Source organism: Melozone crissalis, unplaced genomic scaffold (genome assembly GCF_028551555.1).
Source record: "Melozone crissalis strain CALT ecotype California unplaced genomic scaffold, PUWL_Pcris_2 ptg000537l_1, whole genome shotgun sequence".
Taxonomy (NCBI): domain Eukaryota; kingdom Metazoa; phylum Chordata; class Aves; order Passeriformes; family Passerellidae; genus Melozone; species Melozone crissalis.
Window position 1 is genome coordinate 2,815,422 of NW_026536235.1, and position 27,111 is coordinate 2,842,532.

At 52.8% G+C, this 27,111-nt stretch overlaps 1 protein-coding gene and 1 long non-coding RNA gene across 2 annotated transcripts in view; one reads left to right on the forward strand and one right to left on the reverse strand.

The window, feature by feature from the left end:
• LOC128950303 (uncharacterized) lies at window positions 1-575 on the reverse strand. Its single transcript, XR_008484337.1, has 3 exons — window positions 523-575; window positions 313-429; window positions 1-190 (listed from the first exon to the last, which is right to left on the reverse strand). It is a non-coding gene; the product is annotated as an uncharacterized LOC128950303 (long non-coding RNA).
• A 493-nt stretch (window positions 576-1,068) lies between these two features.
• Window positions 1,069-27,111, forward strand: part of POU6F1 (POU class 6 homeobox 1) — a 31,565-nt gene continuing 5,522 nt past the window's right edge. The window contains exons 1-9 of the mRNA XM_054295173.1: window positions 1,069-1,152; window positions 1,704-1,798; window positions 15,415-15,583; window positions 18,490-18,584; window positions 19,237-19,462; window positions 23,391-23,563; window positions 25,107-25,232; window positions 25,904-26,146; window positions 26,792-26,921. Of these exons, the coding sequence (XP_054151148.1) occupies window positions 1,745-1,798; window positions 15,415-15,583; window positions 18,490-18,584; window positions 19,237-19,462; window positions 23,391-23,563; window positions 25,107-25,232; window positions 25,904-26,146; window positions 26,792-26,921 (1,216 nt within the window). The 5' untranslated portion in view covers window positions 1,069-1,152; window positions 1,704-1,744. The remainder of the gene's footprint in view (window positions 1,153-1,703; window positions 1,799-15,414; window positions 15,584-18,489; window positions 18,585-19,236; window positions 19,463-23,390; window positions 23,564-25,106; window positions 25,233-25,903; window positions 26,147-26,791; window positions 26,922-27,111) is intronic.

A 27,111-nucleotide genomic window follows, 5' to 3' on the forward strand; every position in this document is an offset into this window, starting at 1 on the left:
CAAAACCTGCACAGCCGGAGCCTGGAGACCCCAAAAACAGAGAGCTGGAGCCCAGAGACCCTGAAACCCAGAGAGCCAGAACCTAGAGACCCCAAATCCTACAGAACCGGAGCACAGAGAACCCAAAACCAGAGAGCCAGAGCACAGAGACCCCAAAACCTGCACAGCTGGAGCCCAGAGACCCCAAAACCTGCAGAGCCAAGGCCAGAGACCCCAACTCCTGCAGAGTCGGAGAACAGAGACCCCAAATCCTGCAGAACCAGAGCCCAGAGACCTGAAAACCAGAGAGCCGGAGCCCAGAGACCCCAAAACCCTGAAACCCAGAGCCCAGGCACCCCAAAACCCAGAGAGCCGGAGCCCAGAGACCCCAAAATCTGCACAGCCGGAGCCCAGAGACCCCAAATCCTGCAGAGTTGGAGCCCAGAGACCCTAAAACCCAGAGAGCCAGAGCTCAGAGACCCCAAAAACCAGAGAACCAGAGACCCCAAATCCTGAGGAGCCGGAGAACAGACAGCCCAAAACCGGAGAGCCAGAGCCCAGAGACCCTAAAACCCAGAGAGCCAGAGACCCCAAAACCAGAGAGCCAGGGCCCGGAGACCCCAAAACCTGCAGAACGGGAGCCCAGAGACCCCAGATCCTGAAGAGCCAGAAAACAGACACCCCAAAACCCAGAGAGCCGGAGCCCAGAGACCCCAAAACCTGCAGACCTGGAGCCCAGAGACCCTAAGAGCCAGAGAGCCAGAGACCCCAAAACCGGAGAGCCAGGGCCTGGAAACCCCAAAACCCAGAGAGCTGGAGCCCAGAGACCCTAAAACCCAGAGCCCAGAGACCCCAAATCCTGGAAAGTTGGAGCGCAGAGACCCCAAAACCCAGAGAGCCAGAACCCAGATTTCCTGAGAGCTGCAGCCAGGACAGCAGAAAGGCGGAGCCCTGAAACCCTGGGAACCCTGAAACCTGGGAGCTCTGAAACCTCGGGAACCCCAAAACCCCAGGAACCCTGAAACCTCGGGAACCTTGAAACCTGGGAGCCCCAAAACCTGGGAACCCTGAAATCTGGGAGCCCCCAGGCGCCCCCAGCCCAGGCCGGGGGGCAGGAGCCCCAGCCAGCCCCGAGTGCAGAGGGAGGGTCCCTCACCCCAGAACGAGCAGTGGGTGAGTACCTGGGACCCCCAAAATCCATGGGATTCCCTTCCTTCCCCCTCCCATCCCCCCATTTCCCTTCCCTGTCTGACAGGACTGGGGGCTGGGGAGGGGATGGGCCCACCTGGGACAGGGAGCAGCAGAAGCTTTGCCACCTTTTCCCACCTTTTCCACCTTTTCCCACCTTTTCCACCTTTCCCCATCTTTTCCAGCCTCGGGAGGAGGAAGAAGCTGCCCCAGGATTTTGGGGTGTTCCCCCCGATCCTGGCAGCTCTGTGGGGCAGGTGAACCCACCTGGGGGATGAATCCAGAGCCCACCCACCTGTGACTGCTGAGAAAAGTGTCCCCAACAGTTTGGGTGCCCTCAGGGGCCACCAGGGGCTTGTGGGGGCAGCCAGGTGTCACCTGGAGATTTGGGGACCTCTGTGGGCTCTACAGAGGTGATTTCACCTGGCCCATCCCAGGTTTTTAGGGTTTCAAAGGGGGTGAGAGGAATCCCAGAACCCCAAATCCCCCCGGGGACCCCCAGGTTGGTGACAGCCCCCTGTTGTCCCCTCGTGCAGCATGTGGCAGGTGTGACCCTCCCCACCTGTGCCAGCCCACCATGGAGCCGTGCCCGGGGCAGCCCCAGGAGGCCCTGCTGACGGTCAACGAGCAGGTACGGACCCCAAAACGGGCTGGGACCCCAAAACGGGCTGGGACCCCAAAATGGGGCTGGGACCCCAAAACAGGGCTGGGACCCCAAAACCGGCCTGGGACCCTAAAATGGGGCTGGGACCCCAAAACAGGGCTGGGACCCCAAAACCGGCCTGGGACCCTAAAATGGGGCTGGAACCCCAAAATGGGCTGGGACCCCAAAATGGGACTGGAACCCCAAAACGGGGCTGGGACCCCAAAATGGGGCTGGGACCCCAAAATGGGCTGGGACCCCAAAATGGACTGGGACCCCAAAATGGGCTGGGACCCCAAAACTGGGCTGGGACCCCAAAATGGGCTGGGACCCTAAAATGGGGCTGGGACCCCAAAACTAGGCTGGGACCCCAAAACGGGGCTGGGACCCCAAAATGGGCTGGGACCCCAAAATGGGGCTGGAACCCCAAAATGGGGCTGGGACCCCAAAACGGGCTGGAACCCCAAAATGGGCTGGGACTCCAAAACTGGGCTGGGACCCCAAAATGGGGCTGGAACCCCAAAATGGGCTGGGACCCCAAAATGGGGCTGGGACCCCAAAACCGGGCTGGGGAGGGGGACCCCAAAACTGGCCCGAGGGGTAAGACCTCCACCCCAAAACCGGGCTGGGGGTGAGACTCCAAAACTGGCCATGGCTGGGACCCCAAAACTGGCCGGGGTTGGGACCCCTCCCCAAACCAGGCCAGGGCTGGGACCCCAAAACCGGCTGTGGGTGTGACCCCCCCTCCCTGTGTGCCCTGGCATGGGCTGGAACACCTGCAGGAGATTTGGGGGGCTCACCTGGCCCTGCACCCCACCTGTGGGGCTGGAGGGGATGCTGCGGTGGGATTTTGGGGTGCTGTTTTGGGGTGCTGTTAGTTTGGGGTGCTGTGGGTGGAGTGGTGCAGGTGGGAGGAATACTCGCTGTGTTTTGGGGTGCTGCAGGTTTTGGGGTGCTGCAGTTTTGGGTGCTGCAGTTTTGGGTGCTGCAGTTTTGGGGTGCTGCAGGTTTTGGGGTGCTGCAGGTTTGGGTGCTGCAGGTTTTGGGGCGCCCGCTCGATGGGTTCATACAGGCTCAGGTGGAACAGCCAGGTTTAATAAATCATTAATTAATCCCCAGTTTAATAAAGGATGATAGGAGACAAGGAGAACAGAGCAAAGGTGTGAAAAACACATTCACTGTCCTGTGAAAATGTAAAAAGTTTAGTAAAGAACAATAGGAGACAAAGAGAACAGAGCAAGGTTATGTGAAAAACACAGTCACTCTTGTGAACATGTAAAAAGTTTTATAAAGGACAGTAGCAGACAAGGACCACAGATCAAAAGTTATGTGAAAAACACATTCACTCTCCAGTGAAAATGTAAAAAATTCAATAAAGGACAGTAGGGGACAAGGAGAACAGAGCGGAGGTTATATAAAAAACCACAGTCAGTGTCCTGTGAACGTGTAAAAAGTTTAGTAAAGGATAATAGGAGACAAGGACCACAGAGCAAAAGTGTGAAAAACACAGTCACTCTCATGTGAAAATTTAAGAGTTTTATAAAAGACAATAGGAGACAAGGACCACAGAGCAAAGGTGGTGTGAAAAACACGTTCACTCTCATGTGAACATTTAAAAAGTTTTATAAAGGACAATAGGAGACCAGGACTATAGAGCAAAGGTGTGAAAAATACAGTCACTTTCACGTGAAAATTTAAAAGTTTTATAAAGGACCATAGGAGAAAAAGAACCACAGAGCAAAGGTGGTGTGAAAAACACATTCACTGTCCTGTGAAAATGTAAAAAAGTTTAATAAAGAACAATAGGAGACAAAGAGAACAGCAAAGGTTATGTGAAAAATACATTCACTCTCGTGAAAATTTAAAAGTTTTATAAAGGACAGTAGTAGACAAGGACCACAGAGCAAAGGTGTGAAAGACACATTCACTGTTCTGTGAACATTTTAAAAGTTCAATAATGGACAGTAGGAGACAAGGAGAACAGAGTAAAGGTTATGTGAAAAACCACAGTCAGTGTCCTGTGAACGTGTAAGTTTAATAAAGGGTGATAGGAGACAAGGGCCACAGAGCAAGGGTTATGTGAAAAACACGGTCACTCTCTTGTGAAAATGTAAATTATAAAAAGCTTTATAAAGGATGATAGACAAGGGGAACAGAGCAAAGGTGTGGAAAACACGGTCACTTTCCTGTGAAAATGTAGAATTTAATAAAGAACAATAGGAGACAAGGACTATAGAGCGAAGTTCATGTGAAAAACACATTCACTCTCCTGATAAAATGTAAAAAGTTCAATAAAGGACGATAGGAGATAAGGACCACAGAGCAGAGGTTATTATGGCATCAACCAAGCCCGCACTGTTATCTGCAGGGACACCCCTTAAATACCTTTTCCCTTACATCATTCTTTGCATATTCATAGATTTGTATGCATATTCATAAACTAGTTTGCATATTCATGACCTATTTTGCGTGGCCCCTCCTCGGGGCCGCCTTTTAGAGCCGGCTGTTTCTTGGCTTGATTTTGTCTCCTTCTCTTTATCACCTCCAGTTTTGGGCCTGGCCCTCACTGCCCTCAGGGGTGAGCGCTGTGAAAAACGCCTATCGCTTGTTTTTAAAATTTTTAAAAGTTTAATGATAATAAAATGGTTATAAAAATAGCAATATAATTAGAGTAATAAAAATTTGGACAATTTGGATTAGGACAATATGAGACAATAAGAACAAAGAGTTATGGATGTCCGGGACCTTTTCTGGGCAAAATGAGCCCAAAAAGGACCCACGTTAACAGAGGATTAACCCTTAAAGCAACAGCCTGTTGCATATTCATACACCTCATGCATGATGCATAAATTCCATCCAAACACAGGATTCTGTCTGGGCAGTGTCAGCTTCTGCCTCTGGATCCTGACGGCTCTGCAGGGCTGAGCAAGGTGGGAATGTGAAAACCGCCAATCACTCGGGTTTGAAATTTTAAAAGTTTAATGGTAATGAAATGGTTATAAAAATAGTAATGAAATTAGAGTAATAAAAATTTGGACAATTGGGATTAGGACAACATGAGACAATAAAAACAAAGAGTTACAGACAGTCTGGGTAACTTTTTTTGGGCAAAATAAGCCCAGAAAGGACCCACGTTAACAGAGGATTAACCCTTAAAAGCAACAGCCGGTTGCATATTCATACACCTCATCCATGATGCATAAATTCCATCCAAACACAGGATTCTGTCTGGTCATCTTCAACTTCTTCCTCATAATCCTAACGACATCATCCTCTCTGAGTGAGGCAGGAAGAAGTTCATTTCTCCTGGTAATGGGGCAATAAATTCTCTTTCTCTGAAGGATTCAGGTGTCCTGAGGCTGCTATCTCAGTGGGAGTACCTCATTCCTCTCTTTAAAAAATATCCCACGTACATAGTTTCTATTTTAAGTACACAAGTGACGTTTTAACTACAAAACTACATTTACCATCCTATTAAAATGCTAATACAGCACCACTAATCAATACAATATAATGCATGCAGTATATAGAAATGTACAAATATACAAATATACAAATATACAAATATACAAATATAAAATATCTGTGTAGAGCCACCCAATATGCACTTTTCACAGTGCTGGTGGTTGGCAGATCTGCACAGGTGTGCTCATTGTGTGTCCCCGTGTGCACAGATGTGCTCATTGTGTGTCCTTGTGTACAGGTGTGCTCATTGTGTGTCCCCGTGTGCACAGGTGTGCTCATTGTGAGTCCCCATGTGCACAGGTGTGCTCACTGTGTGTCCCCATGTGCACAGGTGTGCTCATTGTGTGTCCCCCCATGTGCACAGATGTGCTCATTGTGTGTCCTCACGTGTACAGGTGTGCTCATTGTGTGTCCCCCCATGTGCACAGGTGTGCTCATTGTGTGTCCTCACGTGTACAGGTGTGCTCATTGTGTGTCCCCATGTGCACAGGTGTGCTCACTGTGTGTCCCCATGTGCACAGGTGTGCTCATTGTGTGTCCTCACGTGTACAGGTGTGCTCTTTGTGTGTCCCCATGTGCACAGGTGTGCTCATTGTGTGTCCTCACATGTACAGGTGTGCTCATTGTGTGTCCTTGTGCACAGGTGTGCTCTTTGTGTGTCCCTGTGTGTACAGGTGTGCTCATTGTGTGTCCCTGTGTGCACAGGTGTGCTCATTGTGTGTCCTCACGTGTACAGGTGTGCTCATTGTGTGTCCTCACGTGTACAGGTGTGCTCTTTGTGTGTCCCCATGTGCACAGGTGTGCTCTTTGTGTGTCCCTGTGTGTACAGGTGTGCTCATTGTGTGTGCATTGGGTTTTATCCCATCCAAACAGGCATTTAACACAAGCACACTGATATCAGCCATTGCACTACTATGTCTAAGCTTAATTAATAACAGAAATAAAAATTAGATCTTTAGAACAAAGTCATTTTAACATCTCCCTTATAAAATCCATTTTATTATTTGCAAAAAGCCAATATTATAGTGTGTATCTATATCAGCTATTTCACTCAGCTTAATTAACAAACACAAACTAAATCTTTATAACAAAGTTACTTTAACACCATACACATTCCTTTTAATATTTGCAAAAATCCAACATTATATGTATCTATGTCATCTATTGCACTGAGCTTAATTAGCAACAGAAATACAAATTATATCTGAATAGCAAAGTTACTTTAACTCCACACACATAAAATCCATTTGAATATTTGCAAAATGCCACTATTATAATGTGCATCTATATCAGCTATTGCACTGAGCTTATGTAACACCAGACATACAAACTATATAACAAAGTTACTTTAACACAGCACATATAAAGTTCAATTTAATATCTACAAAAAGCCAGTATTATAATGTGTCTATATCAGCTATTGCACTGAGCTTAATTAACAAATACAAACTATATATTCATAACAAAGTGACTAGAACAGAGACTACAAAACCTGCGCATCCACGTAGAAAATCCATTTAATGTTTACAAAAGCCAATATTATAGTATGTGTCTATATCAGCCATTGCACTCAACTTAATTAACAAATACAAACTTTATAACAAAGTTACTTCAACACCACATATAGAGAATCCATTTTAATATTTGCAAAAAGCTAATATTATAACATGTATCTATATCAGCCATTTCACTGAGCCTAATTAACAAATACAAACTATATCTTTATAACAAAGTTACTTTAACACATATGCAATCCATTTTAATATTTGCAAAAAGTATTATAGTGTGTATCTATGTCAGATATCGCATTGAGCTTAATTAGCAACAGAAATACAAATTATATCTGAATAGCAAAGTTACTTTAACTCCACACACATAAAATCCATTTGAATATTTGCAAAATGCCACTATTATAATGTGCATCTATATCAGCTATTGCACTGAGCTTATGTAACACCAGACATACAAACTATATAACAAAGTTACTTTAACACAGCACATATAAAGTTCAATTTAATATCTACAAAAAGCCAGTATTATAATGTGTCTATATCAGCTATTGCACTGAGCTTAATTAACAAATACAAACTATATATTTATAACAAAGTTACTAGAACAGAGACTACAAAACCTGCGCATCCACGTAGAAAATCCATTTAATGTTTGCAAAAGCCAATATTATAGTGTGTGTCTATATCAGCCATTGCGCTCAACTTAATTAATAAATACAAACTTTATAACAAAGTTACTTTGACACCACACATAGAGAATCCATTTTAATATTTGCAAAAAGCTAATATTATAACATGTATCTATATCAGCCATTTCACTGGGCCTAATTAACAAATACAAACTATATCTTTATAACAAAGTTACTTTAACACATATGCAATCCATTTTAATATTTGCAAAAAGTATTATAGTGTGTATCTATGTCATCTATTGCACTGAGCTTAATTAACACCAGAAATACAAACTATATAGAAAAGTTACTTTAACACCACACATATAAAATATATTTGAATATTTGCAAAAAGCCAGTGTTATAGTATGTATCTATATCATCTGTTGCACTGAGCTTAATTAACAAATTCAAACTATGTCTTTATAGCAAAGTTACTTTAACACCACACGTATATAGTCCGTTTTAATATTTGCAAAAAGCCAGTATTATAATATGTATATATCTCAGCTATTTCACTGAGCTTAATTAACACCAGAAATACAAACTATATCTTTACAACAAAGTTGCTTTAACATATATAAAACCCATTTTAATATTTTAATATTATAGTATGTAACTATATCAGCTATTTCACTGAACTTAATTAACAAATACACACTATGTCTTTAAAACAAAGTTATTTTAACACATATACAATCCATTTGAATATTTGCAAAAAGCCAATATTATAATGTGTATCTGTAACACTGGGTGGGGCTGATTTTCACCAGGGGAGAGGAGGAGGAAGGAGAGCAGGGAGGGAAGAGGACGGGAGATCCCCAGAGCTACAGGAGCCTCTAAAAACACAAACCAGGGAGCGATGGCAATTCCCACCCACCCTGAGCCCCAAAACAGGAAAACTGAGAGCCTGGGGTCCCTCCTTGGAACATTGACCATTTAGGGGTTTCCCCTTTGTTTCTTTCATCTTTCAATGTCCAGTTTCATTTATCAGCAAACCCAAAGATTATTTGTGACAGCAAATCTCTTTTTCTACTCATCAATCAGTGGAATCCTTTTTTAAAATTAAACTTCTTCAGCTTGCTCTGCTCACCACACACTTCCAAAACTTTTCACCATTTCTACATTTTAGCCAACAAAAAAAATTCACGCCCATTGGCGATAAATTACAGAATTGTCATTAATTAGCAGTTCATCCTCTGTTGATTATTGATTTCTCTTCTTGTGCTGTTTCATTCCCATTTTCAGTCTCTTTATTGCCTTTTTCCCAGCCAGGGAGGGTTCCAGCACAGCTGTGAACTGCCCATGTCTCTCCTTTATCTCTGGGCTCTGCAGAATGTCCTTGTGCTCCGTAAATTCTGCATTCCTCACGTCCAAATCCAGCAAAAACATCTCCCTGTCCCAGGCTTTGTTTGTTGAAAACCATCGAGGTTTTCCAGCACAGCTCCAAGGCTCGGCCGCTTCCCCAAACTGGGCTCCCAAAATCCCATTTGGTGACAAACCTTGCTGCACTGCTGGAAAACTTAATTAAAACAATTAATTAGGACAGTTGTTAGGAAAGTTTTATCGTTTCCAGTGCAGGTTTGTGAGTGGTTCAGGAAAAATAATCTGTAAACGCCAGAGGTTTGTGTCCAAAGAGGAGACAGAGAAATCCTTTTGCTTTATTCCAATAAAGGGAGAGGCCATGGGGCATTGCCCTGGGGTCTCTCAGATTTTTGGAGCACGCAGCCTCCTTTTTATCCCAATTTCCCTCTCTTTCCCCATTTCTGAGGTACTTGAGAGGTTGAGACTTCCCAATGATGCCGAATTTTGCCCCAAAAGGCGATAATAAGCTGCCCAGAGACTAGATTTGAGGTCTATAGGCAGGAGGTATTTATTGACAACGCGTTGGAGAAATCACCAAGTGGATTTCTGAATCAAGTACAGCAAAAGCAGGTTTTTATACAATTTTGAACAAGGATTACATCATTTATTATATGCATATTAATAAGCAGGCAGGAGTATAGGCGGGGTTTTCCAGGAACTCTTGGTCTTCCTTAGTTAAATTTTAAGCTTCTCCTAATTTGGGCATTTTCCTGTCATCCTTGGCATGTTTTTCCATGACTTGGCAGAAATCACTGTTGCACTTGGCTTGATTCTGACAGCTTGGCAGGTCACCTTAACTTTTTGGCTTCTACTTTCGCTTCTTCAAATATTCTAATTCCAAAGTTTCTTTTGTAAGCGTATTTTAGATCATTTATTAACTTATCTAATCAAAGTTTTCCCAAACAATGTATTTTAGGTTATTTATTAACTTCTGTGTTTCCCTTGATAGAGTGTCTTTTAATTCTTTTATTCCTCAGGTCTTTTAATTCTTTTATTCCTCAGGTCTTTTAATTCTTTTCTTTCTCAGAAACTACTGTTCATTGTAATGAATGGCTTCACCAAAATACCAAAGATTCCCCTCCATTGTATAACCCTGCCCTCTAATTTTTAATTCTTAGAGAAATTAGTGGGTTTTCCCCATTTCTGAGGTGCTTGAGAGGTTCAGACTTCCCAGAACTCCTGATACTGAAGATTTCCCTCTATTGTATAACCCTGCCCTTTAATTTTTAATTCCTATGGAATTTAGGGGTTTTTCCCCATTTCTGAGGTACTTGAGAGGTACAGACTCCCCAAAATACCAAAGATTCCCCTCTAATGTATAACCCTGCCCTTTAATTTTTAATTCTTAGGGAAATGAGGATTTTTTTTCCCATTTCTGAGGTACTTGAGAGATTCAGACTTCCCAGAACTCCTGATCCCAAAGATTCCCCTCTATTGTATAACCCTCCCTTTTATTTTTTAATTCTTATGGAATTTAGGGGTTTTTCCCAATTTCTGAGGTGCTTTAGAGGTACGGACTCCCCAAAATACCAAAGATTCCCCTCTAATGTATAACTCTGCCCTTTAATTTTAATTCTTAGGGAATTTAGGGGGTTTTCCCCATTGTTTCTTTCATCTTTCAATATTCCAGTTTCATTTATCAGACATTTCATTTCAATGTCTAATTTTCATTTATCAGCAAACCCAAAGTTTATTTGTAAAAGTTTATTTTATCTTTTTCCATTCATCCATCAGTGGAATCCTCCCCATTGTTTCTTTTATCTCCCAGTTTTATCCCCCAGCAGACCCAGAGCTGGTTTGGAAACACAAATCCCTCCTTGTTCCCAGGTGGGAGCAGAGAAGAGATTCCCTTGTTTTTGATCCCTGTTCCCTCTGCACTCCTGTCTGGGATGGGCCCTGGGGACATTTCCTTGTGTTTTTCCAAGGTCATTTCATTCCCTTGTCCATAACTCTGAAAAACTCAGAAAAATCATCCCAAATCTGAAGCCTTCCAAGGCAAAACTGATATTATAATAACATTCATTAATGTACCAACTCCCAGGCTTAATTTGGTTCAATTCCCTGATTTTTAATTAGTTGAGATAAATTTCTACATAAGATAAATGTACATTTAACCCAAGAGAAAAATAAAAGCTTTTCCCACAACATTCTTTTTTTTCCCAGTAAAAAAAGATAAAATCAATTTAGCAAAAAAAAAACCCCAAACTGACAGCACATGAAATAATCTACTTTAGATTATCCCAGCAATATTTAGTTGCCCAACAAGCTGCTCACAATAAAAATTACTAAAATTGTTAAATTGATAATAAAAGCAGTGCTTTTGGGGACAGTTAAAAGTCTCATTGGTCCCACACATCTCAATGAGGTCCTAGAAAAGGGAAAATTCAGCCCAGGTTATTGAAGAGCAGGAAAAGGAGAAATCAGCTGAGGGTTGATTGAATTCCCAACTCATTTTCTGCTCTGGCAGCTGTGGGGTGAAATTCTGGCATTGGTGGAGGGACCACCCCAAATCCTGGGGTAACCTGGGAGCATTCCCTGCAAACCCAGTGCCCTCCCCACTCAGAACTGGTCAGACTGGTCAGACTGGTGGGGCTGGGAGGGTGAGACCCCGCAGTGCCCGAGGAGCTGTGGGAACCTGGTCCTTTCCCTCCAGGAATTCTGAATTTCCCTCATTTTGTGCTGCCCCACCCCAGCACTGCCCCCCCTGTGCCAGCTCTGTCCTGCAGGAATTGGAACCCCAAAACCCGGGGGGGTCAGGAATGGTCAGAGCCAGAGGGGAAAGTGACATTTGGTGACAGGGGACAGTGAGTGACCCTCGGGGAGCACTGAGTGACCCTCAGGTGCCACCCTCAGTGAGGGGACAGTGAGCACTGAGTGACCCTGAGGGTGCCACCCTCAGTGAAGGGACAGCACCGAGTGACCCTCGGGGACAGTGAGCACTGAGTGACCCTTGGGGTGCCACCCTCAGTGGGCACTGAGTGACCCTCGGGGACAGTGACCGCTGAGTGACCTTCGAGGTGCCACCCTCAGGGGACAGTGACCCTTGGGGTGCCACCCTCAGTGAGCACTGGGTGACTTTCGGGGTGCCACCCTCAGTGAGGGAACAGTGACCCTCAGGTGTCACCCTCAGTGAGGGGACAGTGACCACTGAATGACCCTCGGGTGCCACCCTCAGTGAGGGGACAGTGAGCACTGAGTGACCCTTGGGGACAGTGACCCTCGGGGTGACCCCCGGCTGCCACTCTCAGTGAGGGCACAGTAACCTCTGAGTGACCCTGGGTGACAGTGACCACTGAGTGACCCTTGGGGTGCCACCCTCAGTGAGCACTGGGTGACCTTCAGGTGCCACCCTCAGTGAGGGGACAGTGAGCACTGAGTGACCCTCGGGTGCCACCCTCAGTCCCCACCCTGGGTCACTGTCCCCTCCCTGAGGATCAGCTGGGCTTGGTGCCAGAGGAGACCCCACAGAGACCTGGGGGACACCGGGGACTCCAACGCCAGCACTGACCACTGACCTCTGACCTCTGACCACTGACCACATCTGAGGGACCCTCACTGACCTCTGACCACTGACCACATCTGAGGGACCCTCACTGACCACTGACCACATCTGAGGGACCCTCACTGACCACTGACCACTGACCACATCTGAGGGACCCCCACTGACCACTGACCACTGACCACATCTGAGGGACCCTCACTGACCTCACTGACCACATCTGAGACCGTCACTGACCACTGAACCCCACCCCAGAGACCCTCACTGACCACTGCACCCCATCTGAGGGACCCTCACTGAACACTGACCACATCCAAGAGACCCTCACTGACCTCATTGACCATTGAACCTCACCCCAGGGACCCTCACTGACCTCACTGACCACTGACCACATCCAAGAGACCCTCACTGACCACTGACCACATCCGAGAGACCCTCACTGACCACTGCATCCCATCTGAGACCCTTACTGACCACTGCACCCACCCCAGGGACCCTCACTGACCACTGACCACATCCAAGGAACCCTCACTGGCCACCAACCACTGACCACTGACCCCATCTGAGAGACCCTCACTGATCACATCCAAGGGACCCTCACTGACCACTGCACCACATCTGAGGGACCCTCACCGACCACTTGTGTTAAAATTTTAGAAGTTTAATGAATGAGTTTAGAAGTTTAATGAGTTTAGTAATGAAAACAGTAATAAAAATTAGGGCAATAACAATTTGAGCAATCAAAGTTAGGACAATAAAAGACAATAAAAAGCAAAGAATTACGGATGTCCGGGTGCTTTGCACTGTGCCCCAAAGCACCCCTTGCTACCAAAGGATTAACCCTTAAAAGCAATAACCTGTTGCATATTCACAGATCTCATGCGTGATTCAAACATTCCTTTCACACCAGAGTTTCTGAAGTTTCTGCTCCATTTTAGCTCCCCCCATCTTGTAAATCAGCCTTGGTTCCTCGCAGTCTGAGCTGTCCTGATAAGGAGCGATAATTCCTCTCTGGGATCTCCGTGTCTGTGCTGTTATCTCTATCCAGATAGGACAATGTGAAAAATTCCTTGATTATTTATCCATTCCTTGAGCTGGTTGCAAAAAGTCTCTTACATCACATAGTTTTTATTTTAATGTTATGCTATAGGTTAAAAACTGTATTTACTGCACTACTTAAAAGAGATTAATACAGCATGACTTTCTAACATAACATATAGTATTTATTTTAATATTTGCTGAGAGGCAATCATAAAATATGCATTTTTCACAATAACTGTATCAGCTATTTCACTGCTATGTTTAAGTTTAGTTAACAACAGAAAAAAGTTAATATTATACTAATATATTAATATAATTATGTTATATTAATATAAAACTTTAATATTATACATACAGTGTTCATCTTAAAATTTGTATAAAGCTGATATTATAAAATGTATTTATAATGGAAGAGAGGGAGGGAGGGAGGAGAAGGAAGGAAGGAAGGAAGGAAGGAAGGAAGGAAGGAAGGAAGGAAGGAAGGAAGGAAGGAAGGAAGGAAGGAAGGAAGGAAGGAAGGAAGGAATGTTTTAACAGTTGGGGAGGGCCCGGAAATTACTCTGGGGGCACTTTGGGGTCTCTGCTGGTTCTGGCCCTGCTGGGACCCCCCCACTCCAAATGAGGGGCTGGGCCAGTGGGGACTGGGGACGTCCCTGGGACTGGGAATGTCCTTTGGGACTGGAAATGTCTCTCAGGACTGGCAATGTCCCTGGGACTGAGAATGTACTTTGGGATGGGGATGTCCCTGGGATTGGGGATGTCCCTCAGAACTGGGAACGTCCTTTGGGACTGGGAATGTCCTTTGGGACTGGGAATATCCCTGGGACTGGGAATGCCCCTGGGACTGGGAATGTCCCAGAGATTGGGAATGTCCTTTGGGACCGGGGATGTCCCTGGGACCGGGGATGTCCTTCGGGACCGGCACCGTCCCAGCCCCCGGGGTGTGTGTGTGGCGCTGTTGCCGCCGTGCAGGGCCGGGCCCGCTGATATCGGCTCTGCGGGCGGGATAAGGAGCTCGGTCCCTCCCGCCCGGGCCGCTGCTCTCGACTCGGAGCCCGGGTGGTCCCGGCCCGCTCCCGGCCATGGCCGCGGGGCTCGGGTCCCTCACCGTGTACGTTCCTGTCCCCGCCACGCTCCTGCAGGTACGGGGGGAGCCCCGGCCCGGGGGGCTGCGGGTGTGCGGCAGGAGCTCGCTGGGTTTGGGGAGATTTAGGTCTGGGGTGCCGGCTCTGTTTGAGGGCGCTGGTTCTGTTTGGGGGTTTTGATTCTGTTTGGAGGTGCTGGTTCTGTTTGGGGGTGCCAGCTCTGTTTGGGGGTGCTAGTTCTGTTTGGCGGTGCTGACTCTGTTCAGGGGGTGCCGGTTCTGTTTTGGGGGTGCTGCAGCTGTGGAGGTTTTGCTGTAGGTATCGGGGGGCTTTAGGTTTGAGGGTGCCGGTTCTTTTTTGGGGTGCTCGTTCTGTTCAGGACGTGCCTGTTCTGTATGGGGGTGCTGATTGTTTTGGGGGTGCTGGTTCTGTTCGGGGGGTGCTTTAGGTTTGAGGGTGCCGGTTCTGGTTTGGGGCTGCTGTTTCTGTTTGGGGGGTACTGCAGCTGTGGAGGTTTTGCTGTAGATTTGGGGGTGCCAGCTCTGTTTGGGGGTGCTGATTCTGTTCAGGGGATGCTGAAGCTGTGGAGGCTTTGCTGGTTCTGTTTTGGGAGTGCCAGCTGTGTTTGAGGGTGCTGGTTCTGTTTTGGGGGTACTGCTGCTGTGGGGGCTTTGCTGTAGCTTTGGGGGTGCTGCAGGTAAGGCCGTGCTTTAGGTGTGGGGGTGCTGTGAATTTGGGGGTGCCACTGGCAGCGTTTCACCCGCCCGAGGTGTCAGCCGGGGGTGCCCCTGGAGTTGGGGTGCTGACAGCAAAGCTCCGAGCTGTTGGGGGCTGGGACTCCCCCACCCGTTCCTCGATCCCGCGGGGTCCAGGTGGGCCCTGCACCCCAAAACCAGGGAGGCGGGGGGGCCCCGGGGGGCACGGCCGGGGTGACGCACCCGGAGCTAATTTTGGGGTTCGCTTGCAGGTTATTGTCATGTCCAGCCACGAGACCATCCGGGTGCTGGAGGTGGGGGTGGATGGGGACCCCAAAACGGCCGGGGAGGGAGCGGGGGGGTCCCCGGCACAGGGGGGCCCCCCAGGTGTGGAGGACGCTCCCGCCAGCACCCCGAGCTCGTCCGGCGGGGAGGCGGCAGGTGAGAAACCCCCACACCCTTCCCTTCCCTTCCCTTCCCTTCCCTTCCCTTCCCTTCCCTTCCCTTCCCTTCCCTTCCCTTCCCAAACCTTCCCTTCCCTTCCCAAACCTTCCCTTCCCAAACCTTCCCAAACCTTCCCTTCCCAAACCTTCCCAAACCTTCCCAAACCTTCCCAAACCTTCCCTTCCCAAACCTTCCCGGGGTCGTTCTCGGTTCCCCCCGGGTCTCCCATTCCCGGGATCGTTCCCGGCAGTTCCCCGTGATTTATTAAAAAATAAGGATATTGATCTGGTACCGATATCCAACCGTGACGGACAAAAGCTCTCTAACAGTTTAGAGTTAGAAAGTGGATGGTTATTGTGGGATAGATCCCAAAACCACACTGCAATTTACAGGTGACTACAGAGTCCTTTTATCAGTACAAGTATTGAATACCCAAAATACACATCCGTATTCATAACTTTGGTACATCCCATTCCCAGTATGGATATTGATCTAGTACCAATATCCAAAAATTCTCTAACAGTTTAGTTAGAAAGTGAATGTTTATTGTGAGATAATTCCCAAAAACACACCACAATTTACAGGTGATTGCAGAGTCCTTTTATCTATACAAGCATTGAATACCCAAAATACAAATCCATATTCATTACTTTGGTACATCCCATTCCCCGCCCTGCATGGTAATTAGTTCAGAAGCCATTAAGCGCGCAGAGTTTGTTCCTTGAAATGGATCAGAGGTCCCTTTTCATGGCGAGGGGTCCCAATATGAGGAAGTAAATGAAGTCTTCCTCGTTCTGACCTTTCTACATTTTCAATGCAAATGTGACAAATGAACCCATTGGTAGAACTCCCGCTCCCCATCTTCAATTTGTTTCAGAGCAGAGGAGCCCTACAATTGTCTTATGTTCCTAAAATCTATTTATCAGTTTCTATATTCTTCATTATAAACCCAGCTAACCAAACATTGTGCTGACAAGCAATCAATTATTAGTTAACTACTAACTCTTAACTTCATCAAAGCATGCCCATTTATTTTAATTAACTCCAATAAAGCTTATCTCTAACTGAAATCTTAGCTCCTCTAAAATCTCTAAATTCCTTAAAGTTTGTGCCTCACCCGGGTCTCCCATTCCCGGGATCATTCCCGGTGGCCCCCGTGTCTTTCCCACCCCGGGATCGTTCCCGGCAGTTCCCTGTGTCTCTTCCATTCCCGGATCGTTCCCGGCAGTTCCCTGGGTCTCCCCTGGATCGTTCCCCGGGTCTCTCTGTCCCGGGATTATTCCCGGTGCTCCCCGGCTCTCTCCTTCCCGGGATCATTCCCGGTTCCCTCTGGGTCTCTCGTTCCCGGCATCGTTCCGTGCGGTTCCCCGGGTCTCCCATTCCCGGGATCGTTGCCCGTTCCCCCTGGGTCTCTCCCTCCCGGGATCATTCCCTGTGCCTCTCGGGTCTCCCGTTCCCCCCGGGATCGTTCCCGGCGCTTCCCCCGGGTCTCTCCCTCTCAGGATCGTTCCCGGCAGTTCCCCGAGTCTCTCCTTCCCTGGATTGTTCCCCCCGGATCTCTTCTTTACGGGATCGTCCCCGGTTCCCCCGGGTCTCTCGTTCCTGGGATCGTTCCCGGTGCCCCCCTTGTCTCCCATTCCCGGGATCGTTCTCAGCAGTTCCCCGGTTCTCTCCATCCCGGGATCGTTCCTGGTGCCCCCCGGGTCTCCCATTCCCGGCATCATTCCCGGCGGTTCCCTGTGTCTCTCCCATTCCGGGATCGTTCCCAGCAGTTCCCTGGGTCTTTCCTTCCCTGGATCGTTCCCCCCGGCTTTCTCCCTCCCGGATCGTTCCCCACGGTTCCCCCAGATCTCTCCCTCCTGGGATCGTTCCCGGTGCTCCCCCGGTCTCCCATTCCCGGGATCGTTCCCAGCAGTTTCCCGGATCTCCTCTGGATCGTTCCCTCCGGGTCTCTCCCATTCCCGGGATCATTCCCGGTGCCCCCCGGCTCTCCCATTCCCGGGATCGTTCCCGGTGTCCCCCGGCTCTCCCATTCCCGGGATCGTTCCCGGTGCCCCCCTGGTCTCTCCTTCCTGGGATCATTCTCGGTTCCCCCCGGCTCTCCCTCCCGGGATCGTTCCCGGTTCTCCCCGGCTCTCCCGGGATCGTTCCCGGCAGTTCCCCGGATCTCTCCTTCCCTCATCGTTCCCCCCGGATCTCTCTGTCCCGGGATCATTCCCGGTGCCCCCGGGTCTCTCCTTCCCGGAGTCATTTCCCCCGTGTCTCTCGTTCCCGGGATCGTTCCCTGCAGTTCCCCCGGGTCTCTCCTTCCCTGGATTGTTCCCCGCGGGTCTCTGGGTCTCTCCCGGGACCATTCCCGGCATTTCCCCGGCTCTCTCCCTCCTGGGATCATTGCCGGTGCCCTCCGGGTCTCTCCCTCCGGGATCGTTCCTGATGGATCTCTCGTTCCTGGGATGATTCCTGGCGGTTCCCCCGGATCGTTCCCGGGTCCCTCCCTGGTAGCCAAGGCTGTGTCTGGTTTGTGTCACCTGGGCTGCTCCGCGGTCCTGCTGCGGCTCCTTCCCCCGGCAGCTCCCGTTTTGGGGACATCCCGCTTTATTCCTCACTGCTTGCTGGCCAGCGCCCCAAATCCGGCAGGACACACGCCTGTCACCTGTCACCTGTCCCCTGTTACCTGTCACCTGTCCCCTGTCACCTGTCCCCTGTCCCATCCTCTCTCCTGCCGAGGGAGGATGCCACCCCCGGGTGTTGGTGGCTGTCACCGCCCTGGTCACACCGGGGCTGGCCCGGGTCCCTGCCCCTTCTGCGTCCCCTCCCCGGGCTCTGAGCGCACCTGAGCACACCTGGGGGAGGCCGTGCAGAGTTTGGGCGTCTCCCCCTCACCCCCACCCGTTCTCCCCCAGGTAAAGCCAAAGCAGCGTCGCCCGCCCTGGTGGCCTCGAGCCCCGCCCCGAGCCAGCCCGGCGTGACACACCTGGCCGTGCAGGCCACGCCACAGGTAACTGTCCCCCGGGGCTGGGGGGCATGGGGGACCCCGGGGGAGGTGGCCGCAGGCAGGGGGTGGCCAGGTAAGGGGGACCCCTTTTGTCCCCCCACGCAGATCTCGGGGAGAAGGGAGGCCCCGGGTGCCCCTCGTGTCCCTATGGAGAAGGGGTTCAGGGGTAGGGGCGACCCCGAGGTGAAGGGGATCCCCTCTCTGCCCCCCATCCCCACACAGCGGGGTCAGCAGTAATGAGGGGACCCCTTAATCCCCTCCAGAGAGGCTCCACAGCCCCCCAGTGCCCCCCAGTTCACAGAGCTCCCCACGGAGAGGGTTCCCAGTTCAGGGGGGCTCCCCCTTTGCTTCCCCCGCCCCAGAGGTTCACCAGGGAGCCCCCCAGTTACCCGAGGGGTTCCCAGTACAGGGGGGCTCCCCCTTTGCCCCCTCCCCAGAGGGATTCCCTGGGAATTCCCCCTTTGCCCCTCCCCAGAGGGATTCCCCGGGGATTTCCCCCTTTGCCCCCCCCAGAGGGATTCCCCGGGGGTTCCCCCTTTGCCCCCCACCCAGAGGGGTGTCCCAGGCGGGGCGGGGGGGGCCCCGCGGGGGTTTCCCTGATGCTGAGCAGGGCGTTGATTTGTGTTTCTCTTTCAAATCTCATTTATCTCCGCAGGTGTTGGCTCAGGAAAGCTTAGCCACAGGTGTGACAGGAGTAATGGTTCCGGCAGGGACAGTTACTCAACCTCTTCTTATCCCCATCAGTATTGCAGGTCAGGTGACAGGCCAGCAGGCGCTGGCCCTGGTGACAATTCCCACAGCAACGCTCGCCGCGCTCCCGGGACTGACGCCGGCGGCACCTGCGGGGGCGATTTTCAAACCGCCCGTAGCCAATCTCACAGGTAACCCCGCCCGGAGCGGCCGCACCGCGGCAGCGGCACCGGGATCTGACAGAGAACGGGAAGAGTTGGGGCTCCAGGTGTGAAACCTGGGGTAGATTTGGGGCTCCAGGTGTGGCTGCAGGAGTCCAATGGGCTTGGATTTGGGGGATATGAGTATCAAATAAGGTGTAGCTTTGAGGTTCCAGGTGTGGCACGTAGTGTAGATTTGGGTTCCACCTGTGGCACCTGGTGCAGATTTGGGGCTCTAGAAGTGGCACCTGAGGAAGATTTAGGGCTCCACATGTGGTACCTGGTGTAGATTTGGGGCTCCAGGTGTGGCTGCAACTTCAGGAGCCCCACGGGCTTGGGGGATTTGAGTATCGAAGGTGCAGCTTTGAGGCTCCAGGTGTGGCACCTGGTGTAGATTTGGGGTTCCATATGAGGTACCTGGTGTAGATTTTGGGCTCCAGATGTGGCATCTAGTGTAGATATGGGGCTCTGGAAGTGACGCCTGGTGTAGATTTGGGGTTCCAGGTGTGGCTGCAGCTTCAGGAGCCCAATAGGCTTGGACTGGGGGAATTGAGTATCAAAGGTGTAGCTTTCAGGCTCCAGGTGTGGCACCTGATTTAGGCTCCAGGTGTGTCATGTGCTTGCAACAAGTGAGGTCCAGGTAGACTGGGGGCTCCAGGTGTGGCTGCAGGAGCCCGATGGACTTGGGGGATCTGAGTATCAAAGGTGCAGCTCTGAGGCTGCAGGTGTGGCACCTGGTGTAGGTATGGGGTTCCACATGTGGCACCTGGTGCAGATTTGGGACTCCAGGTGTGGTACCTGGTTTGGGGCTCCAAGTGTGGTTGCAGGAGGTGCAAATCTCACCAGGTTTGAGGCTCCTGGTGTAGATTTGGGGTTTCACCTGTGGCACATGCTTTTGCAACAGTAGAAGTCCAGGTAGATTTGGGGCTCCAGGTGTGGCTGCAGGAGCCCAATGGGCTTGGGGAATTTGAGTATGGAAGATGCAGCTTTCAGGCTCCAGGTGTAGCACCTGGTTTAGATTTGGGGCTCCAGGTGTGGCATGTGATGCAGATTTAGGGCTCCAGATGTGGCACCTGGTGTAGATTTTCAGATGTAGCACCTGGTGCAGATTTGTGGCTCCAGGTGCAGCTGCAGCTTCAGGAGCCCCACGGGTTTGGGCTTGGGGGATTTGAGTATCAAAGATGTAGCTTTGAGGCTCCAGGTGTGGCACCTGGTGCAGACTTGGGGCTCCAGAAGTGGCACCTGCTGTAGCTTTAAGACTCCAGGTGTGGCACCTGATGGAGATTTGGGGCTGGCTCCAGGGGTGGCAACTGGTGTAGATTTTGGGGCTCCACCTGTGGCACCTGGTGTAGCTTTGGGGTTCCAGGTGTGACACCTAGTATGGATTTGGGGTTCCACATGTGGCACATGCTTGCAACAGATGAGGTCCAGGTAGTTTTGGGGCTCCAGGTGTGGCTGCGGTAGCTGAATGGGCTTGGACTTGGGGATTTGAGCGTCAAAGGTGCAGCTTTCAGGCTCCACCTGTGGCACCTGGTTTAGATTTGGGGCTCCAGATGTGACACCTGGTGTAGATTTTCAGATGTAGTCCCTGGTGTAGATTTGGGGCTCCAGGTGCGGCTGCAGCTTCAGGAGCCCAATGGGCTTGGGTTTGGGGGCTTTGAGTGTCAAAGGTGTAGCTTTGGAGCTCCAGGTGTGACATCTGGTGTAGATTTTGGGGCTCCATGTATGGTACCTGGTTTAGGGTTCCAGGTATGACACGTGCTTGTAACAGGTGAGGTCCAGGTGTGGCTGGAGAAGCCCAACGGGCTTGGACTTGGTGGATTTGAGTATCAAGGTGTAGCTTTGAGGCTCCACCTGTGGCATCTGGTGCAGACTTGGGGCTCCAGGTGTGGCTGCAGGGGCCCGATGGGCTTGGACTTTGGGGATTTGAGTATTGAGGTGTAGTTTTGAGGCTCCACCTGTGGCACCTGCTGTAGATTTCCACATGTGACACCTGGTATAGATTTGGGGCTCCAGGTGTGGCTGCAGGAGCCGGGTGGGCTTGGACTTGGGGGATTTGAGTATAAAATCAGGCTCCAGGTGCGGCACCTGATGTAGATTTTAGGGCTCCAGGGCTGAAACCTGGTGTAGATTTGGGGCTCCAGGTGTGGAACCTGGTGTAGATTTGGGGCTCCAGGTGTGGAACCTGGTGTAGTTTTGAGGCTCCACCTGTGGCACCTGCTATAGATTTCCACATGTGACACCTGGTATAGATTTGGGGCTCCAGGTGTGCCTGCAGCTTCAGGAGCCCAACAGGCTTGGATTTGGGAGATTTCAGTATCAAGGTGTAGCTTTCAGACTCAAGGTGTAGCACCTGCTGTAATTTTGGAGCTCCAGGTGTGGCTGCAGGAGCTGAATGGGCTTGGACTTGGGGATTTGAGTACCAAAGGTGTAGCTCTTTGAGATTCCAGGTGTGGCTCCAGGTGCAGATTTGGGGCTCCAGGTGCAGCTCCAGATGCAGATTTAGGGCTCCGGGTGCAGATTTGGGGTTCCAGGTGTGGCTCCAGGTGCAGATTTTTGGCTCCAGGTGCAGATTTGGGGCTCCAGGTGCAGATTTGGGGCTCCAGGTGGGGCTCCAGGTGTAGTTCCAGGTGCAGATTTGGGCTCCAGGTACAGATTTGGGCTCGAGAATGTGAATCCCACAGGGAGTGGCAATGAGCAACTGGATGATTTGGGGCTCCAGTTGTGGCTCCAGGTGCAGATTTTTGGCTCCAGGTGCAGATTTTGGTTCCAGGTGCAGACTTGGAGCTGCAGGTGCAGATTTGGGGTTCCAGGTGTAGTTCCAGATGCAGATTTGTGGCTCCAGGTGCAGATTTGGGGCTCCAGGTGGGGCTCCAGGTGCAGATATGGGGCTCCAGGTGTTGTTCCAGGTGCAGATTTGAGGCTCCAGATGCAGATTTGGGGCTCCAGGTGCAGATTTGGGGCTCCAGGTGTAGTTCCAGGTGCATATTTGAGGCTCCAGGTGCAGATTTTTGGCTCCAGGTACCAATTTGGGGTTCCAGGTGCAGCTTTGGGGCTCCAGGTGCACATTTGGGGCTCCAGCTGCAGCTTTGGGGCTCCAGATGTGGCTCCAGATGCAGATTTGGGGCTCCAGGTGCAGATTTTTTGCTCCAGAGGCAGATATGGGACTCCGGGTGCAGCTCCAGATGCAGATTTGGGACTCCAGGTGTGGCACCAGGTGCAGATTTTTTGCTCCAGGTGCAGATATGGGGCTCCAAGTGCAGATTTGGAGTTCCAGGTGTGGCTCCAGGTGCAGGTTTGGGGCTCCAGGTGTAGCACCAGGTGCAGATTTGGGATTCCAGGTGTAGTTCCAGGTGCAGATTTGGGGCTCCAGGTGCAGATTTGGGCTCGAGAATGTGAATCCCACAGGGAGTGTCAATGAGCAACTGGATGATTTGGGCCTCCAGGTGTGGCACTAGGTGCAGATTTGAAGCTAGAGGTGCAAATTTGGGGCTCCAGGTGCAGATTTGGGGTTCCAGGTGTAGTTCCAGGTGCAGATTTGGGATTCCAGGGGCAGATTTGGGGCCCCAGGTGCAGATTTGGGATTCCAGGTGCAGATTTGGGATTCCAGGGGCAGATATGGGGCTCCAGGTGTGGCTCCAGGTGCAGCTCCAGGTGCAGCTTTGGGGTTCCAGGTGTGCCCCCCCCGCCACACGAGTGTGAACACCTCCAGGTGGGGACGGGGAGGGATCGACCCCAGCTCTGGGTGGCTTTAGTGACCCCGCACCTGTGCCAGGTGTGTCGGGGCCATTTCGGGCAGGAGCCCCGGGTGCAGGTGACCCCCGCGGGAGGGAGGGGACACCCGGGGCTGGGCGGGGGGACACGGGCGCGTTGTGGCGGTGCCGGTGCCATCACTGACGGTGTCTCCGTCTCTCCGCAGCCGCCGCCGTGCTCAGCCCCGCCGTCCCGGCCGTGCCCGCGGTGCCGGCGCCGCGCCCGCCCCCGGGGCAGCCCCCGCTGCTGCCCCAGCCCCCCCCGGCGCCCACCCCCCCAAAGGAGCCCCCGGTGGCCGTGCAGCCCCAGATCGCCGGACTGGCCTTTAACCCCGGCATTGTAAGGAGCGAGCCCGGCCCGGGCCGGGAATGGCGGGGCCGGCCGGGGCCGTGCCTCAGTTTCCCCAGAACAGGATCCCTGGCTCAGTTTCCACTTGGCAGATTGTGACCTCAGTGTCCCTGGAGAGGATCCCTGCCTCAGTTTCCCCAGGCCATGTTCAGTTTCCCTGAACACAATCCCAGCCTGATTTTATGTGCAAGACCCCTGCCTCAGTTTCCCCAGGCAGGATCCCAGCCCCCATTTCCAAGAATGAGATCCCAGCCTCAGTTTCCCTGTGCAGGAACCCTGCCTCAGTTTCCCCAAGCAGGATTCTGGTCTCAGTTTCCCCAGAACATGATCCCTGCCTCAGTTTCCCCAGGCAGGATCCCAGCCCCGGGCCCAGAACGAGATCCCAGCCTCAGTTTCCCCAGAACGAGATCCCTGCCTCAGTTTCCCAGGTGGGATCCCTGCCTCAGTTTCCCCAGGCAGGATTCCATCCCCGGGCCCAGAACGAGATCCTTGCCTCAGTTTCCCCAGAACAGGATCCCTGCCTCAGTTTCCCAGGCAGGATTCCAGCCCTGAGGCCCAGAACGGGATCTCTGCCTCAGTTTCCCTGTGCAGGATCTCTGCCTCAATTTCCCCAGGACAAGATCCCCATCCACTTCCCAGGTGGGATCCCAGCCTCAGTTTCCCCAGGCAGGATTCCAGCCCCCATTTCCAAGAGCAAGATCCCAGTCTCAGTTTCCCTGTGCAGAATCCCTGACTCAGTTTCCCCAGGGAGAATCCGTGCCTCAGTTTCCCTAGGGAGGATCCCTGCCTCAGTTTCCCAAGAACAGGATTTCTGCCTCAGTTTCCCCAGGCAAGATTCCAGCCTCAGTTTCCATGTGGCAGGTTGTGACCTCAGTGTCCCTGCAGAGGATCCCTGCCTCAGTTTCCCCAGGCAATGTTCAATTTCCCTGTGCACAATCCCAGCCTGGTTTCACATGAAAGATCCCTGCCTCAGTTTCCCCAGGCAGGATCCCAGCCCCCATTTCCAAGAACAGGATCCCAGCCTCAGTTTCCCTAGGGAGGAATCCAGCCTCAGTTTCCCAGTATAAGATCCCAGTCTGTTTCCCAGATGGGATCCCTGCCTCAGTTTCCCTGAATTCAATCCCTGCCTCATTTTCCCTGAATTCAACCCCTGCCTCAGTTTCCCCAGACACAATCCCTGCCTCAGTTTCCCTGAACTCAATCCCTGCCTCAGTTTCCCCGGGCAGGATTCCAGCCTCAGTTTCTCTGAACTCAATCCCAGCCTCAGTTTCCCCAGGCAGGATTCCAGTCTGGTTTTACGTGCAAGATCCCTGCCTCAGTTTCCCTGAACTCAATCCCTGCCTCAGTTTCCCCATCCCGAGCTGCAGCCCCGCTTTGGGCAACTCCCAGCAGATGGATTTAGGCATTTAGGGGTTTATGGATTTATGGATTTAGGGACCCCCAGGGTCTCCAGCGGGCTCTGGGAGGTGGGGGGCCGCCCCCCGGGGGTCTCGGTGCCCCCCGGCCCCGCTCTGACCCCGTTTCCATCCCGCAGCTCACGGCGGCTCTGGGGGCGCAGCCGCAGATCCTGGGGTCCCTCAGCGCCCCCCCCGTGATCGCCACCCCCCTGCCCAGCGTGCAGGGGATCCCGGGGCAGCTGCTGAGCACCGCCCAGGGCCAGGTACGCGGGGTCACCTGTCCGTGCCCCCCCGGGGCGGTGACACCTGGGGCGGGGGTCCCGGCTGCTCCCGGGGCCGTGTCCCCCCCTCGGGGTGGATATTTGGGGTCCCCCATCTCTGTGTCCCCCCCCCCGGGTGATCGGGACCCTGCCGTGGGCCGTGTCCCCCCCTCAGGGCTGCCACACCTGGGGCGGGCTCCCAGCTGCTCCCGGGGCCGTGTCCCCCCCTTGGGGCGGTGTTTTGGGGTCCCCCATCACTGTGTCCCCCCCCCAGGTTATCGGGACCCTGCCGTGGGTCGTTGCCCCCCTCAGGGCCGGTTTTTGGGGTCCCCCAATGCTGTGTCCCCCCCAGGTGATCGGGACGCTGCCCTGGGTCGTGGCCCCCCCCGGGGTGGGTATTTGGGGTCCCCCAGCTCTGTGTCCCCCCCCAGGTCATCGGGACCCTGCTCCCGGGGCCGTGTCCCGCCCCCGGGGTGGGTTTTTGGGGTCCCCCAGCTCTCTGTGTCCCCCCCAGATGATCGGGACCCTGCCGTGGCCCCCGTACCCCCCCTCGGGGCTGTGTTTTGGGGTCCCCCAATGCTGTGTCCCCCCCAGGTGATCGGGACGCTGCCCTGGGTCGTGTCCCCCCCTCGGAGTGGGTTTTTGGGGTCCCCCATCACTGTGTCCCCCCCCAGGTGATCGGGACCCTGCCGTGGGTCGTGGCCCCCCCCGGGGTGGCGGCGGCCGCCCCCGCGCCGGCCCCGGCCAGCCTGCAGGTGACAGCGGTGACCCCGCAGCTGCTGCTGAACGCGCAGGGCCAGGTGATCGCCACGCTGGGCGCCACGCTGGCCGCGGGGACAGCCCTGGCCACCGCCCCCCCCGCGCCCGCCCCCGGCAAGAAAAACGGCCCCGCTGAGCAGCCCCCCATCAAGAGCGAGGTGAGGCCGCAGCCCGAGAGCCCCTGAACCCCCCGAGTCACCCCGAGTGCCCCCTGAGCACCCTCGAGTCACCCTGAGCCCCCTCAAGAACAAGGGGAGCCTCTGCACCCCGAGACCCCTTGAGCCCCCCCAATTCACCCAGAGACCCCCTGAGCCCGCCCGAGTCACCCTTAGCCCCCACAAGACCCTCTGCCCCCCCCAAGATCCCCTGAGCCCCCCGAGTCACCTCGAGACCCCCCCCAAGTCACCCTGAGACCCCCTGAGACACCCTGAGCCCCCTGAGTCAGGGTCACTGCCCAGGTGACCCCGCAAGTCACCCCTGGGTCCCCCCCCAGGCCCCCCCAGCCCCCCCATGTCACCCTGGTCCCCCCCAGCTGAACCCCGGGTCACCCCCAGCCCCCCCCATGTCACCCTGGTTCCCCCAGCCCCCCCCAGCCCGCCCTGTCACCCCCAGCCCCCCCCATGTCACCCTGGTTCCCCTAGCCCGCCCTGTCACCCCCAGCCCCCCCCCCCCCATGTCACCCCCGTGTCACCTCTGGGTTCCCCCAGGTCCAGCCCATCCACCCGGCCCCGAGTCCTCCCAGGTCTCCCCCATATCCCCCCATGTCCCCCCAGCCCCCCCCATGTCACCGCGGTCCCCCCCAGGTCCAGCCCATCCAGCCGGCCCCCGCGGGGGTGGGGCCGAGCCCCCCGGCCGTGCCCAAGGTGTCGGTGCCGCCATCGCCGGGGCCCGGCCCGGGCTCCGAGACCCCGACCGTGAGCCAGCTGGTGGCCAGTGAGTGCTGGGGGCACTGGAGGGGACTGAGGGGAACTGGGGGCACTGGGAGGAACTGGGGGCACTGGTTGCCAGTGAGTGCTGGGGGTGCTGGGGGGACTGGGAGCACTGGGGGCGCTGGGGGGATGGGGGACTGGGGGCACTGAGGGCACTGGGAGCATTGGGGGCACTGGGAGCACTGGAGGGACTG